General features: G+C 34.4%; 1 protein-coding gene across 33 annotated transcripts in view; it reads left to right on the forward strand.

The window, feature by feature from the left end:
* The window catches only part of GPHN (gephyrin), a 431,232-nt gene that overhangs the window by 350,316 nt on the left and 63,115 nt on the right, over window positions 1-17,801 (forward strand). For 17 of the 33 annotated variants that reach the window (XM_074327331.2, XM_019733607.3, XM_074327339.2 and 14 more), the window contains 4 exons: window positions 2,482-2,574; window positions 11,761-11,816; window positions 15,267-15,386; window positions 16,915-16,973. In XM_074327331.2, coding sequence (XP_074183432.1) covers window positions 2,482-2,574; window positions 11,761-11,816; window positions 15,267-15,386; window positions 16,915-16,973 — 328 coding nt within the window. Of the gene's footprint in view, window positions 1-2,481; window positions 2,575-11,760; window positions 11,817-15,266; window positions 15,402-16,914; window positions 16,974-17,801 lie in introns of all 33 variants that reach the window. The other 16 variants (XM_074327330.2, XM_074327333.2, XM_019733606.3 and 13 more) reach the window with 1 other exon arrangement.

The following is a 17,801-nucleotide window of genomic DNA, read 5'->3' on the forward strand; positions in this document are numbered from 1 at the left end:
TCTAATTACCTCACATAAGTGGAATCATACAGTATTTGTCCTTTTGTGACTAGCTTATTTCACTTAGAATTATGTCTTCAGGTTTCATTCATGTTATAACATATGTTAGAATTTCCTTCCTTTTTTAAGACTGAATAATATTCCTGTATGTATGTGTATAGACCACATTTTGTTTATCCATTGATCCATCAATGGACACTTAGGTTGCTTCTACCTTTTGACTATTGTGAATAATGCTGCTACCAACATGGGTGCACAAATATCTGTTCAAGTCTCTGCTGTCAGTTCTTTCAATATAAACCTAAATGTGGAATTGCTGGATAATATGATAATTCTATGCTTAATATTTTGATGAATTACCTTGTAGCTTTTTATGTCAAAAAAATAGAGGAAGAGTAGTAGTTAGAGGAAGCATAAATGTAGCAATTGCCATTGTATGCGTAGTAAGGATTGAAGTTCTAAGATCTAAATTTCAGTTCTACCTTAGCCACCTATGAAATACATGATCTTGGGTAAGTGACTAACCTGGTTAAAATTTCTCTTTATTTATCTGTAAAATGAAAATAATAATGCTTTACTAGATTGTTGTGAGGATTAAATGATATTATGTATGTGATGCTTAGTAATTTATAAAATGTTATATAAACATTTACTAGATTAATTGGGCCAGATTCCAGAAAAACTCAGCCCTTGTGCTATCTTTGATAATTAATCACCATTACTAAACTATTCCAATTCCTGGCAAAGTCTTCTCTTAGGATTTGAGCTGGTGTAGAGCTCACATTTTCATTCGCTACCTCAGGCCACCCAAATAAGGAGCCATCCCCAGCAGGTTAATTGTAATCCTGGTCAAATGCAATGGGGCTCACTCACCACCAGGAACTACTTTATAGCTTCAGGTTCATTTGGGAGTTAATGTTGTATGTATGAGTGCAAACCAGACCCTCTGGTCCCACCCCATCCCTGGTCTTACACAGTATAGTCCATAGCTCCAGGATAGCTCCAAAAAATAGCTTCAACATCCAAAGAATGTAGGAAGCTAGAATCACTTGCCTAAAAGGAAAACGTCAATATCACTATCACTATGGATTAGAGCAGCGGCATCTAATCCTCTGTACTCACTTCTTGGTCCAGGGATCTGGAAACCACAGGCCCTATGTTGCTAAGAAGGACAAAGCCAAAAACAAACAAATAAAAAAAGATTCACCCATCCAGCTCAGGAAACAATGGGGTTTCCTTAATTAAACAAATATCTCATGTAAATCAAGTCCTGTATTACTTGTAGTCAATGAAGAGAAACTTGATTTATTTTTCCCTCCTCCTCTTCTTTTTTTCTCCACCTCCTACTTACTATTGTTTTACTTCTTTAAAATAATAATAATATTAATAATAATAATAAAGATTCTGACTAGAGGATATAAGGAATCGGTCATGACTCTTGAAGCTTTTATTCTTGTTGACACTAGTTCAAATTCTTGAGGTCTAGCCAAAAATAATTCTCATCTAGAGTGGTTTGAATAGTCACTTCATACAGTAAGTTACTGGCCCTTTTCTTATAGTCAGTGATTTTTTTTTTTTTAACTTACTAAAACCAAAATCAAGGCTAAAATTCAAATGGAATGATAAGGAAGCTCTTTCTTTTTCTTTGCTTTTCTCTTCATAAGGAAAAAAACTTTCTTATGAAAAATAACGTGATATTTGTAAAAAAAAACCTGGAAATTTTCAGAAAAGTGTAGCAAAATAAAAATTATATATAATTTTAACATACAGAAATAACAAATGCTTTATATTTTCATGTATGCCCTTCCTATCTTTTTCTATTGATATATCTTAAGATTGTGTACTACATGTGCAATTCTGCATGTTTTTAAGTATATGTCATAAGAATTTTCCTGTGTCAATGAATATTCTTCATAAATATTAACTTCAGCCTGCATAATGTTTTATCATAAGGATAGATCATTGTCTGTTTAAATTTCTATATTATTGGTCTCTTCATTTCTTTCCATTTCTCAATAATGTAAGCAACTCTGACATGAAGATGTGCATAAAGATTTTAGCCATTTTTTTAAGATAGCTCTCTAGAAGTGAAATCACTGGGTCAGATTATTGGATATGAAAATGTTAAAGAAAGTCATCTTTGGGTTCTTAAAGGCTTAATGACACATCAACTCTAAAACATCTTGATGACTTTGTAGCTACTCATATTCAAATACTCTCTGCATGCATTACATTACTCTTAATTGAGTCTAACCTTTCATGTCAGACATTAGAATGCATCTCTTCTTTCTCGTATTCTAAATCAGGATAGATTTCAGGAGTTCTGGGATTTTTGCCGGGAATCAGGATAGAAATCAGGAGGTCTGACTGAGCCCATGTACAAGCTTTGTCAGACAAGCAAGCGTGCTCATCCTGTGTATGCCTACCTATTTTACCACTTACTCTCAACAACCGTATTTTGCTTCTTTTCTCTTCTTTCAGATGGAATGGGCCGAGTCCTTGCTCAAGATGTATATGCAAAAGATAACCTACCCCCCTTCCCAGCATCAGTAAAAGACGGCTATGCTGTTCGAGGTAAGTATTTTGGTTTTCTTGAATATCATCATAGCTCATACTGTTGTTTTTTACCAGATTTTTGGCTCCACCCAGGCACCCAGCAATTGTTACATCTATTTCCACCTTGTCAAAATAATTTCATTCACAGATAACAATGTTAATGTACACTTATGTACTTTCTCACACAATCTTGATTAAAACTTTTCAGTGAAAGTAGTATAGTTACTTGAAAATTCTTATTTAAAATATGTATATGTAGATATTGATTTAAAAAAAAAAACCACTGTATTATAATTTATTCTTCCAGCCTCTACATATACCAGATAGTAGAGAGTCTTGGTCTGGAAGATTTCAACATATTTTCTATATGATACAAGAAAGAAGAGCAGCTTCCCAACACAGGGATAAAATGGGTAGTCTTTTTCCTGCTTTAAACTCAAACATCGATAAAGCCTTCATAAATAGCAAGCATGAGAGAAACCTCTAATTCCCTGAAAGATGCCATGTTTCAAAGCTGTGAAGCCCCAGATGGTATCAGCAGCTCACACCTTTAGAGTTGCCTGAGTTGCATAAAGCTTAAAAGCAAATATGAAATAGAATTTGCCTGCCTAAAGTCCAATCTAAGAACCCAAAATAAAAATGCAACTGACTTGCTTAGAAGCTATTATTGGTTACTAACTCAAGGCTGATGCTGTTAAAGAAATGTCTAAAAACATTTCCCAGTTTATCAGAGCTGTTAAGAGGGCCAGTTCTTTTTAATGGTCATTTATGGAGTCTCTTAATTGTTTTTTTGTCATTTTCTTATCTAGCTATTAAAATAATTTTCTCTTTTTGTAATTAAATACATTCATTAATCTCCTCCATGCTCCATCACCATCTCTTAGCAGTATCTTTTTATGTTGGAGGCAGTACAGTAAATGGTTAAGGAAATGGGCTTTGAGCAAATTAAGAGTGATCTGGGTTCTAGGACCAGTTCCATCATTGTAACATCGAGCAAATCACCTAAACATTTTTGAGTTTCAATTTCTCATCTGTAAAATGGCGATAATTATAACAGGTTGTTGTGAGGATTGAATGAGCCGGTAGAAAGTCTTATTAAAATACCTGGGACCAAAAGAAAAAGAAAAGAAAAGAAAAAGCACCTGATAATTGTTTTTTTAAAATGTTTAATAGTAGTAACTATTGCTATCACTACAATTATTATGATAAACACATTTACTTAGACCATTTCTGAAAAAAAAGATAACATTTATCTGAATTGTTAATCTCATATTCTCTGTAAATAAGATGGTGGGGCGATTAATTCCTACTAGTGTATGCTTTCTCAGGAACACTATATTGGATGTACCTCATTCAACTTGATCTCACTACATAAGAGTATTTCTAAAAACATAAATAACAAATCCCTAATGGCTCTTGCTTTTTTTTTTTTTTTTTTCAGATTTATCCCTTCTACCAAGTTTATTATATAATGCATATTGTCTAGAAAGAAAATTATTTTAATTTTCTGTTAGCCTCATTGGCTCTTCTTGTTTCTAATTCCCCATCTGAAATGTAAATTCTCTTTTGAACCTATAATTGGTAGCTATATAGACACTATAAAATCACAAAGAATTCTTACTTCTAGAATAGAACAAACAACTACAGCAGATGAAATACCAACGGGACAAGAAAGTCTGTTTTTCACATTCCTTATAATATAAAGTAGGAGAAAGTAAGAAACTAAATTATTTGAGGCAGAATTATTCTCAAACAAAATGTTTTTTGTGATTTTTGCATGAGGTAGCAGCAGCTCAATAAAAAGAAACTATTGCTCTTAGCTTTTCTAGTTGCCAACAAGAGTGATTAGCCCCTAGGAGCCATAAAAGAGCCCTTCTGTTACGGTAGAATCTATCAAAGAAATTTTTATGTAAAGTTGCCATTCAGTATCTTGTTTATTCTTTTGTTTTGAAGTGGTGGTGGTGTAGTTCTTTCACACACGGGGAAAAAAAAAAACATCTAAAATGACATCTCACAGTATAAAAGTTTCAACAGATTATGTACCATGTAGGTGATTCACGTTCTTTCTTTCCTGTGAAATGTTGATAGTTCTCTAATATATGGAACATATAACAGAGCACATAACAGATAACCATTGTGGATATGGTTAAATCTCAAACTGAGAATGGTTGGTATGTCTGTAAAAAAAAAAAAGTTATATATATATATATATATATATATATATATATATATACACACACCTTTATATATATATATATACATATATATATATATATATATAAAGTTCACTCAAAGTCATGAGTGAACAAAAAGGCATGGTCGTAGTCTTTTCTGTGTTATAATACCACCTTCAGTCAGTGTTTTGGTGAAGAATATCCTTGAGGCTATTGTTGTGGCTCTCGACCACTCTACTCCGTGTACCTTCTTCTCTCCACCCCTATCTTCCTTTACTGCCATTCCTTTCTCCCCACTCCCTTTATTCTCCCTTTTTTTCTTCTCCTCTGCCTTTGCCTTAGGCCTTCCAGTAATAACCAGTGGCACCTGTGAGCATTGCTAACCCTCTAGGTGTAAAGAGGTTTCTAACTTGCTCTGGACCACTAAACATTAGCCAGTATCCTTCAGAAACATGTGGCATAAAACTCCAAACCAGTTGGAGGATCACTTCCTTGAAGGTATGTGGGTTGAAAAATCAAGACATTAAAGAAATGACTAAGGAAGCAAGAAATAAGAACAGCTTTTTTAAAAAAAAAGAAAGAAAAATAGAAAGTAAAGAAGGCAAGACTCAAGTGATGATATAAATAATAGGAAGAGCTGTAACCTAATAAACCTAAAACTGTATTTAGGAGGAAGTGAAATTGAAAGATAAAAGAAAATGAAAGCATATTACCAATTAGAATCGATATAATATTTTTATTGTTCATATTTTTGAGGTTAATTTCTTTCTTTATGCTAATTAATCATCTTGATGCATTCACACCCTCCTGTAGACATGTGGGTGCCCGTTGTCTCACAATTTCTTCTTAGATGTTAATACAGGCAAAAATATCTCACAATTTCAAATTCAGCTTTCTTGAAAATGTTCGATTTAAAAGGCTTATCCTTTCAGAACTTGTTTTGAATCATTTAGAAAAAGGGAAAATTCTGAACAAGCCAGTAATTATTTTGAGAACCATGTGTAGCAAACAGTTCTGGGAGGATATATTAAGAGGAATCTTTGCCATTTGGGTAAATTTTTCTTTTTTACATTCTGATTAAAATACATGCTTATGGAAAATACAGAAAATAAAAAAGAACATTTATAAATTACCCATTATCACACTGCGTCGCCACTGTTAACATTTTGTTGTACTTCCTTCCGGTGGGTTAAAGTGCATAAAATTCAGTATAACTTTTTTGATTTAGAGCTAGTTCTTAGTCTTTAATAAAAGTCATGTCCTAGGGTTTCTCTGTTGTCCATTCAAAACCTCTTTGGTCACAGGTGGTTCTCCAACTCTTGACAGCCTATTGCCTTCCACTGTAGGACACTTGGAATGAACACGAGAGCCTTATGATGTGGGAATGTTACTCATGTGTGCAGAGAGATCATTTGGAATAATTAATTTTATTTAATATTGTATTTAAGGAAGTAGTATCTTTTTTCCCAATACTAACAATAAATCGGCATTTTTGTCTTCCAAGATGATGATAAAGGATATAAAATGCTTTTTCACTCATCTGTCTTACTCTTAGCTCTCTGCTTTCGATAAGAAAAGGCAGCAGATTTAAAATTCTGAACAACTCAGTAGCATTTTTCTCAGTCTGTTGAGAGCTTGCTTCAAGGCGTATCCTGTGTTGGCTCAAATAAATTTTTACTAAAATTCTCAAAACAAAAAAAGCCAAGCAACTCACCTGACTTAACCCCTCAGTATAATTGCAGCAAGTATGAATCCTGTTGTGCTAGTCTTGTCACCATCCCTTGCCTACACCACAACTCTTCCTATAATCTTATTTTAGTATACACACAAATACTATTACCCTGTTGCCTATCATCCTGGTCTTAGATAGTTTGGTTCCATTACCAAAGTAAACAAATTCTTAATCCCTCTGCCTTATTCCTCTGTTGAAGATATTTCCTAGGATCTCTGAAAGTTATGCTATCTTTATAGCATTGCTTTATTCAGCCCTAACATGGAAATGAGACTCTTTATTATTGAATATAAATGAATAGCTATGAAGTGTTTCAAGAGGATTAAAGAGAGCTCACATATGACTGGAAAATGAAAATGAGGAATAATTCTATGGCAAATGGCTTGGGGAAGATCATTCACTATACATTGCTACAATGAGTGGTTATCTAATGGTACCAATTTTGTATAAAATGATATAATCAGAAATCTTTAAATAACTAGGTGAACAAGACTATAAAAATATTTCTGGACATTAGCAAAATGGTGGACGTGGAAGTAGCTTCAGGGTCTAGCATAAGCATTATAAATTACTTTATAATGCATTTGCTGTTAGGATTTGGTTTATATTGCTTTTATCACTTCCTTCTAATTAAATTCTACAATTACAAAACAGAAAACTTATTAACAGAAATATCAGGATTAGGGAGGAAAAAGATTCTAAGCCTACACATAAATCCTTGGAATCCATCCATCTTTTCTAAGTGGCTTACTTAATTTTTTTTCAAGCTTTAGGTTCACATGCCGCTCTTTCTCCACGTCAGCCCCCTCCCACCCCAGCTTGTAGAATTCATCTTGAAAATGGCACCTTTTCTTTTACCTGTCTCTTTAATGATATTTTAAAATAAATATCAGCAAGTTAGATAGATTGATCATAATTTTTCTTTCTTTATAAGAAATAGTGAACCTTGGTGTTAATGTAAAATCAGGACTTCTGTTGTTGTTCACTAATTTTTTATTCCCTACGCTTTCTCTTAGTCTGCATTTGTCTATCGTCGGTTCAGTCTTATAGTGCTCTGCTCCTCAAAAAGGGTAGTCCACGAGCCAGCAGCATCCACTTGTTAGAAATGTCCAACCTCAGGCCCTGTCCCAGACCCACTGAATCAGAATCTGTAGTTCAGTAAGATCACCAGGTGATTTGTATGCACATTAAGGGTTGGGAAGCACTGTTATAAGGAAAATAATAAAAAATGATGCCTCTCTCACTTCCAAGTGACTTCTACCATGTTTCCCCAAAAATAAGACCTCGCCGGACAATCAGCTCTAATGCATCTTTTGGAGCAAAAATTACTATAAGAGCCGGTCTTATATTACTATATAAGTATATATTACTTATATTACTATAATATTACTATAACATTATATAAGACCCGGTCTTAAAATAAGACCGGGTCTTATAGTAATTTTTGCTCCAAAAGACGCATTATTGCTGATTGTCCGGGTAGGTCGTATTTTCAGGGAATCACGGTATAATGTTGGTTGCCTGACCCTTCCTTGGCCAGCAATATAGCAGCATGTTTCCCGGGTCAAGGTGGAGAACAGTTTAAGTGGGCATATATTCTCTCCCCACCTTCCTTAATGGCAGAGGAGCTTGCTGCTTAGAATCACTCAAAGCATTTTCAGATTTTGGCCTCCCTGATGCTCTATTCCAGGCTTGCCACAGATGATCTCCAGTCTCTTATTTTTCAGTGACATTTATTTAGAGCATTTCTGCAGAACATTGATAGAAGCATTTTGAGTATATATGCATTGGCACGTGTGGGGGAAGATTGAAGATCAGAGGGTTTCAAAAAAGAAACAAAGGAAGTGATGCCTACTTCTGTGGAAGTCATAAGCTAGCTAAAGAGAGAAAATATACACGATTATGAAATTATTTAAGAAGGCTTACAGAACACTAATACTAACATGGACAGCTCAGATTACAAACTTCCCACCTAAGTATTATAGAGATGCCAAATTCATTTCCTCATTCTTTGAACAAATATTTATTATCAGTGATGAGCTGGGCACTATGCTTGACTGAATAACGACCTAAGTTATGCAGAATTAATCAGAGCAGTCTTTCTAAACATTCTAAAGATGGTGAATATTGACTCACATTTTGAAGAAAACAATATACATGGACTAACAGAAAATGAGAGACATTCAAAATACAGCATTTTGTGTTGAAAAAATATTTATTCATTCACGCATGCATCTTTCTGAAAACATTGTTAGGAGCCAAACTCCTTTATTTACTGAACATTTTGAATACTTCACATATTGAACATTTGTTGAATACCTATTATGCAGCAAGTGCTAGGGATTTCCCTGAGACAAATAAGCAGATTATAGCAAATACGTTAGGATGCCATAATTAGAGTTATTTTCATAATACACTGGAGAAACAAAAGAGGAAGTAGGTGCCTCTTGAGAGAAGGGGAGTCAGATATGACTTCATAGAGAATACGACACTTGAACTGAGTCTTAAAAGCTAAGAAGTCTTTAATCAAAAATAAGGGTAAAGAAAAGGCACTCTAAGCAGTAGAAGTAGCATATGTTATGGAGCTAAAATGGCAGTCATCTTGGTGCTCGCAGGGAGGCACAGTACTAGAAAATGAGAGTGGCTGGAGTATAAGATAGAACCAGGAGCCCTTCCACATACTGCTTTCTTTAGGTGAAGATCTTTAGATGGAGCATTTCCACTTAATATCTGCCAACGTATCTATCTATCATCTATCTCTGTTTCAGCATTTCCACTTCATACCTCTCTCTCTCTCTCTCACACACACACACACACACACACACACACACACACCTACCTACTTTTTGCCTACTTAACTTTCTTCATCCTTCATATCGTTTTATCAGGGTGGCTTTCCCTGATCCTCCGGTGTAGTTCTGGTACTTTCATTGTATAGTCTCATAAAACCATGTTCCTTCCCTTTACAGTGGTATTCTTAATTTGTGTTTATATAGTCATTAATATGATTGTTGGGTTAATATGTGTTTTCCCTATTACATCAGTAGCTTTAAGAGTTTTGTTTTAACCACACCCATAGGAAGACACATATTAAAAACGTTACACATTCCAAGCCAATGATATACACACACATATATAATATACACAGTACATACAAATACGCATATGCACACCCAAATATGTTTCATGAAACTGTATTTATCCTTACCATGTGTGATAAAATATATTTTCTATTCTTTTTCATTTAAAAAATTGTTTACAAGTTGATTTTATAGCCTACTTTGTGTGTGTGTGATCCAGAGTCTGAAAAACATTGTGATCCAGTTTAAAAAACATTGCAACAGACTGGCATCGCATTAGAATAGCAACAATGTCTGGTTTTACTCTACTCTGTCCCAGCACTTAATATGACACTTGGGGCATAGAAGACACTCAGCAGAAATTTAATCAATGAGTGAAAGGAATGAAAAGTATAATTATCCCCATTTTTATCACCAAGAAAACTGAAGGTCAGAGAAAAGTTTAATAATTACTGAAAGTCCTGAGGCTAATAATAGGCAGAACCAGGATTCAGATTCAGCTTTGTTTTACTCTAAAACCATTGCTAATTTCCCCTTGTGTGCAGAAGTAAAAAGAGAAGGTCTGTAGTCTGCTAATGGGAGTTGGCAAGCTGGCAATATCTCTAGTAGAAAATAATTAAAAATAAGTTTATTCACATTTGAGATGTAGTTAGTGCAGAACTCTGAAAGATAATTGACTTTTTAATTTTCTACAGTGAGAAAAATCATGATTTTCTTCAAAATACTGCAAAAATAAGTGGGGGAAAGATGAAACAAGATTGGTAAACTGTTGATAATTGTTGAAGCAATGACTTTTATGTTTGTTTTAAATTGTTCTCTTAAAAATTAATAAAACGAAGAAGAACCCATGAAAATAGTATAATAAGAATAGCATTACAGAAAAATGATTCTCTTTTTTTATGACCAAACACTGAAAATACAATAAGATTCAAAAAACCACAAGAAAGCCAAGAGTTTATTAACTGAGATAATGTCTAGAAGCACAAGCACTAGATACAACGTCCTATACATAGAAGAGACCCAAAGTTAATTTTTCTCTGTCTCCACATCAGGTTAACCAGAGCCATTTGTGGGGAAAGGGTGGCTCCTTATAAACGGCATTGTTCACAAGCCTTTAGTAAACACACTATGTTGTAATCACAAAGAAACAATGAAAATCATATGTTCTTTTTAAAAGAGGGCAATACTTTTCATTATTTATCAGCATGATTGCAAATATAGTTAAAATACTCATATAGAAAATGTTATCTTTTCTGTGTATGTGTCCCAAACTCTTGCTGTACGCAGATGACATGGAAGTTATGGTCACGAACATAAAACTCATTAGATAGGCATTGCCGTGACAGTCGTATTGGTCTGAAATCCACATCATATGTGAAGAAAACCCTTTTGAATACATTTATCTCTGAGAACATTTTTTTCATCCAGTCATTACTATATGGATGTAGGGAAAAAATGGATAAATTTTTTTTCCAACTCAGTTGTGAATGGGTTTCGTCTAATTTAAAAAATAGTCAATGGAAAATGTGATGCAACACTGCGTATGCATTCTGATTCAGAAATAGAATTTCAATCCATTATTAAATACACACACACACACACACAATTACGTGAATTAAGGGACTGGGTTTTAGTCCTAGCTCTACCATTAACCAGAACTTGTTCAAGGTACTTAAACTTTTCTACCTGAGTTCCTTCTTTCTGAAACTCATTTCCTTCTAATGTCAAATGAAGAAAAGAATAAATGTTCTTCCTACTTCACTGGGTTATTATGAAGATCAAACTGGATGGTAAATAACAAAATAGTATGAAACTTGTTAAAAGTTGTATAAAAAATGGAGAAATATGGATATATGTAGTGATCCACACACACCACCCATGGATAAGGTGTTATTTATTTAGGAAGGTAGGCTAAAAGAACTTCCTATTTAAAAAGTACATGTATGGAAATTATCGAGCAACAGGAAGATTATCTCAAGTGACTCCAAGAAAGAGCACAAATTAGGAACACTTCTATTGGTACTTGTGAGTTTTGGATACCAAAGATCAAACCAGTAGTAACAAAGCCATTGTCTAGTCTAAGAGATCAGAAAAGTATTCCATTTTCCTGAAGTCTTATCTGGTGATTTGAGTCAAATTTTAGAATTCCAATACTAGGTTTTTATTCCTTGCTATAGGTCCATTCTGATGTTTGTTCTTGGTTCTGTTCATCTCACAGCTGCTGACGGCCCAGGAGATCGGTTCATCATTGGGGAATCCCAAGCTGGTGAACAGGTAAGATTCATAGGCCTTGAAAGGCCCTAAAGATTTCAGTTTCATGGACTTTCAGGATCTAATTCTAAGTTTCTACCATCATTGTAAGGGAAATCTGAAGAGAGGGATTAAACAGGTAATCAAAGAGATTAAAGGATAGTTCCCATGAGAAAGAACAGTTACTTCTTAACTGAAAGAATCTGTATCTATGTATAGATGGCATGGTGTTGGTTTGCCTCACAGACTTGTTCCAGCCCTGTGATTGGGTGATTCTTTCCTCCTGTATAAACATCAGTATTCTGAATAGAACTACAGTTTCTAAGTGGTCTTCTCAGACTTTTCCCCAACTTGTGTTACAAACAGAAATTTAGAAGAAGCAGATTATTTTGCCTTTCTAGCTAATCATTTAGATTAATTTTTCTCATTAGCGAGCTAGCTAGGGAACAGCTATACATATATTTCTGTTAAGAAATGAAGCACTAATGGACTATAATGGAAGTATAACAGAAGTCTTCTTATATAATGCTTTCAAGACTAGTAATTGAACATTTAATTGGAAATAAGTTAAAGTGTGAACTTACTTTATATTTTTGAAGTAAATACAAAATTTAACTTAATAAATGAACATTTATTTGTCATTTAATTTGATGGAGAGACAAGGCTTTTCTTTTAATAAGTATCTGCTATTTGAATTTCTACTTGGGCCTTCTTACCTAAATCACACCCAAAAGGCATTTTATGTGATTTCCAGTTTTGGTTTCTTTAAAGTGGAGAAAAATGTAAGGGCATTTGCAAAGGATCTAAGTATAGAATCCTTCTAGATTTTAATCATATTTTTACAACTTTTTACAGTTGCTTCACCCACACCTAACTTGACGATAGTTCTTGTTAGCAATACTTTTTAATCAATTTTTTCCAAAGGTTTAATTTAATTTTATAGAAAAAAAAGTAACTGTTTTCACAGTCATATATCATTGGTTTATGTAATATTTATTTAAATTATATAATTACATAGCAACTGTTGCTACAAACTGGCAAAAATATTTGGGAACAAACTCAATTGAGTCTTAGAGAGCAGTAGCTTACGGATGTTCAAGAGAAGAGTCTAACAGCTTCAAATTTGAAGTGAGCTGTGGGCATCATTATGTTTAGTAGGAAATAGACAATATATGTTAATCCAGTAAATAGTGAAAGTTGATTAAAAGAGTTCCAACCTTATTATATAGAACCAGAGGAAGATAAAGGCGCTTCTCTCCTTTGCTACTTACTACTAAACACTCATAAGCATTATATAAAAATAAAGGAGATAGATAGATAGATAGATAGATAGATAGATAGATAGATAGATAGATAGATAGATAGATAGATAGATAGCAGATTGGACAAAAACTATGTCCATGCCTTTTCTTCCTTGTCTTAGCATGTACTCCCATATGTACTGAAAATAGAGAGGGGTTGAGGAAGTATATAAGAGAAGGGTGGTTACCCTAGCTCCCTCCTCTTTACATCCAAGCATTGAAGAAAACTGTGTACAGGTCTCTGAAGCTAAGCCTGGCATTATACTGATTAGATCCTTGTCCATGCTATACACAGGCTGATATGATTGTTTTCCTGACAAAAAGAACAGCAAAGTCTGGGTCTCTTTTTTATAAATGACTTGCATTGTGACCTCATAATTTATTTGACTTCTTGGTACGTATTTCTATCAGCAGTGAACATCTAAAGCATCCATTTTTATAACAAAGCCACAAAATATCAGTTACTCAAGGAGTATTTCTGATCTTCAATTGAGTCTATTGAACATTTATCAAACATACCTACTGTGCGTACCAGGCACTGTGCTAGGTTCTAGGGGTATAAAGTAGGTTAAAACATGATCACTACACCTAAGGGGTTTACATCTAGTGGAGGAGACAGTATATATTGTATTATATATACTACAATATATTAAGTGTTAAACTAATTCTCAATTATGTGCTGTAGAGCACAATAGAGAGGTTGAGCATCTCATCCTAGGAGAATTAGGGAGATGGCTTTGCAGCTGGGCCTAAGAGAGTTTTACAAAAGGGACATGCCAGGCAGAGATCACAGTATAAGGCAAGACTCAGTGTGTTTTAAAAATTGCATGGAATGCTTAAAGAACTGCAAATAATTTGTGTAGTCACAACCTAGTATACAAGGTTTGGTGCAGATTGTTAAGGGACTTGTGGACCTCTTAAACTTTATTTACCGGTTAAGATCTCCATTTCTACTAGAGAACTAGGAGCACAAGAGAAGTTGTGAAACTTAAAAGTCGCCAACTTCTTGTAAGTTCTGATAAAAGTCTGATGGGAAAAAAGATCAAAACTTTACAAGAAAATGTTTTCCCCCCAAATATCCTCTGATGTACTATAGCTTTTACTTATGTACCATACAGACTTCACAGCAATTTCAGAGATCTTGTAAGAGCCAAATTGCTCACTTGTTGGAAGTACGTACACTTGAGCATCGGGGTGCCATTGTATACACTGAGACAGTGATTTGCAAAATGATTTCTTGGTGTCCTATAATACTTACCTTAAATAGCTTAAGTTTGGTCCTATTGATTAGCACTAGAGACCGTCAAAGAAAATATTATGTACTTACACAGAGCTGTCTTTGGACAAAGCTAAAAAAAAAATCTAACTCAATACCTCCATTAAGGAAAACAATCAGGATTTTAACTGTTTTTACTTTATATAAAGTATATAATGTGTATCAATAAAAATAAAAAGAACTAGTAACTAGTCTTAACAATCTAAAGGAAGTACTTCACATATTGCTAAAATTTTTCAGTTGATTCAATTGCGGTTTATATGTCTACTCTAAATGGATATATTAATGTCTGTATATATCCAATAACATCTTTTACATTGGTTTAATTTAAGTGATCTGGTAGTAATCTACCATTTATAATTACTCTTATTGGAGAGGAGCCAAATTTTTTGTTTAATAACCACACAAAAACACTTAGGAGCTGGTTTAAGACAGAAGGAGTAGATGAGGCTAAAGGGGATCAAATATATGGAGATGGAAAGAGAACTGACTCTGAGTGGTGAACACACAATGTGATATAGATGGTGTATTACAGGATTGTACACCTGAAATCTATGTAATTTTGCTAACAATTGTCACCCCGATAAACTTTAATTTAAAAAAAAAGGCAAAAGGAGAGAAAATTACAGGTAAAACCACAATAAAACTTAAAGTTCATTTACAGAGTATGGTACATTGAACCCAACTAATTTGAGGTCGGGTAACTTTAAATCAAGTTAAAGCCTCTTGGTGTACGTGTACCTGTTTGTAGGTAACTTACATTACATTGGCCCAAAATGAATAAGATTGTAAGACTTTCCTTCGGTGCTTTGTTTCTAAAAGTGTTACATCTCCTGCAAACTTTTCCTTTGCATCAGGAAAAAAAATCAACTCTTTCTTACGCATTTGTATTTCCAGCCGACTCAGACAGTGATGCCTGGACAAGTCATGAGGGTTACAACAGGTGCTCCAATCCCCTGCGGTGCTGATGCAGTAGTTCAAGTAGAAGATACCGAACTCATCAGGGAATCCGATGATGTACGTCATCACCAGGTCTTACTGCTGCATTCCTGTGGCAATATTTTAAGTCATGCCCTTTTTCTGCAATGTTTATGAGATTTACCCAGTTTGGTGGTGATGGGGGGGAAGGTTATGTTAGGATCTTACGTTGTGGTGTATGGGTCTCCACTAAATAAGGAATGGCCTTAGGCTTGAAAATCTTTTGTTATAGGAGACTTTGTGTGTACTGTGGTTATAGCAGAATTTGAGCTACATTTGATCCAAGAAATTCCACATGCAAACAAGGAAAGAAACTACCTCAAGGTAGAAGAGCAGAGATATTAATTTTTGACTTACCTTATAGCTGAGAAATTTGCTCATTGAGACTATTTAACTCTGAAATTTGCTCATTCAGAGTTCTGATAAACTCTGAAGGAAAATTTCATAGAGAAGGATTTAACAAAGAACACTTGGGCGAGTTCCTGAATATTACACTAAGCCAAACATTTAAGCCAAATGACACTCAGCTCTGGTTTCTATAATTCAGGAAAATCCTTGCCACCAAATGACAGCATAGAAATATTAAGTGAATGTTAGCTTTCCCTCTGTTGCCTAAAATATAGGACCCTAAGATCTCTTTTGGTCTAAGCAGGCCTTCATGTCACAGAAACGGGTGCCAGTTATTGAAACCAGAGGATCAGCCACTAATAAAAGAATAGTTTCAACTGAGGGTTTTAATGACTAGCAGTCTTACTTGTTTTATGAAGAAGCTTAAGGTATGGTATATTTTAAAAGCTGGAGTTAAAAATAAATAATATTCTCCTAGTCTCGTATATAGTAAAATTTGGCCGTGCTCAGAGACAGCCATTTTTCTTGATCTGGGGATTTTTTTTAATCATCTTCCCACATGTAAGGCTTATAAAATTCAACTCTTGGCGTACAGATCACATTGCTTGCTGTTAAAACTGTCCAGCAGATTTATTGGCATCAGGGAAGCCAGCAGAGAGCATTGAAATCCAGAACACTTGCATCTACAGTCTCTGCTGGATGACAAGACACAGTTCCAGTGTCACAATATTATTCACAGCCCATAAATGTAAAATTGATGATCACTATCAATTTACAGAAATTTACTACCAGGCAAACTATAAGTCCTTCACTGAAATATCTGCAGATATTTTGGAACCTTGGCATAGTATTGAACCCATGATTCATGGGAACAGAAGAGACAGATTATCTCCTTGCATGTTCACTGTGTCTATTAGGGTAGCCAAATTTTTCCTTCAAAATGCTACTTACAAAGTAAGTTTCAATATTTTAATTGATATATGTATTTTTTAAGTGTGAAAATATTTATTTATTCCTTTGCAACAAACCTAATTTTTTGAGAACCTGTGGTAGAAATTCATCATGTTCAAAGGGTTTAGCAAATGGTTTTCTGTTTCTCTATATTTGTATATATTCTGGGCCTATCTGATCATAAAAGCATCTGAGTAGCTAAATTCTATTGATCAGAAATTCTGTTAGATTGTTCTATTTGCAATTACATGACTCCCTTTTATTGCAGGGCACTGAGGAACTGGAAGTACGAATTCTGGTGCAAGCTCGGCCAGGCCAAGATATCAGGTAAGTTCATAACATATAGAATGTCTACCAGCTTTTGTTTCTACGTGATCATACACTCAGGAGAGCATGGCTATTATCAATCCATAGTTCAGTCAATTAACCATTACCTTTCAGAGCTTTTAACAGTAGGAAAATGAAATTTCTGAACTCTACATCCCATGTCTGCCCTGCCTACTTTTTCACAAAGATGACAAAGGCAAATGAAATAGTCAAAGCAAAGATAAGACCACTGTCCTACCCTAAATAGTGCATATATACTTTAAATTATTTTTTCTACAATGGAGTATATTTACCCTGGTTTCATTAATACTAATTTGCTCAAATCTCCTTGTAGCAAAGCTATACTTCTCCCATCCCTATGGCAGGAGGCCAAGGTGAATGGACTCCTGCCACATAACTGGACCAACCTAAGTGGTCCAAATAGAAATCATCTCCATGATTCTAACCTCATTAACATTATTCTCCTTACCACAGCTATAGACTTTTTATCCTTAATGCCATATAATTTCTTGCTTTATATCAAAGAAAGTTTGCAGTTGGTATTTTTGACAGTAATGAGGTACAAAGCACTTTGTAAAATAATTTTCAAATATGAAGTAACATATTCCTGTTCAGTAGTAATAGATACCAAACCTATTTCTGTCTTCTGTTGTATGATTTAACATTTTTAATTTAAAAAGCATAGAGTTGAGAATCTCTTTATTTCATTATTCTGCTCCCGCCTCATCTGTCAACTTTTTTCTCTCCTTGAGTGTCCTCCTCCTTCCCTCTGAGTTGAGAAAATATTATTCTTACTCATACTGTTTATGGTTCTGCTTTGACTTTCAG

This window comes from Rhinolophus sinicus, chromosome 3 (genome assembly GCF_057876585.1).
Source record: "Rhinolophus sinicus isolate RSI-liver-muscle chromosome 3, RSI-T2T, whole genome shotgun sequence".
In the NCBI taxonomy this organism is placed as follows: domain Eukaryota; kingdom Metazoa; phylum Chordata; class Mammalia; order Chiroptera; family Rhinolophidae; genus Rhinolophus; species Rhinolophus sinicus.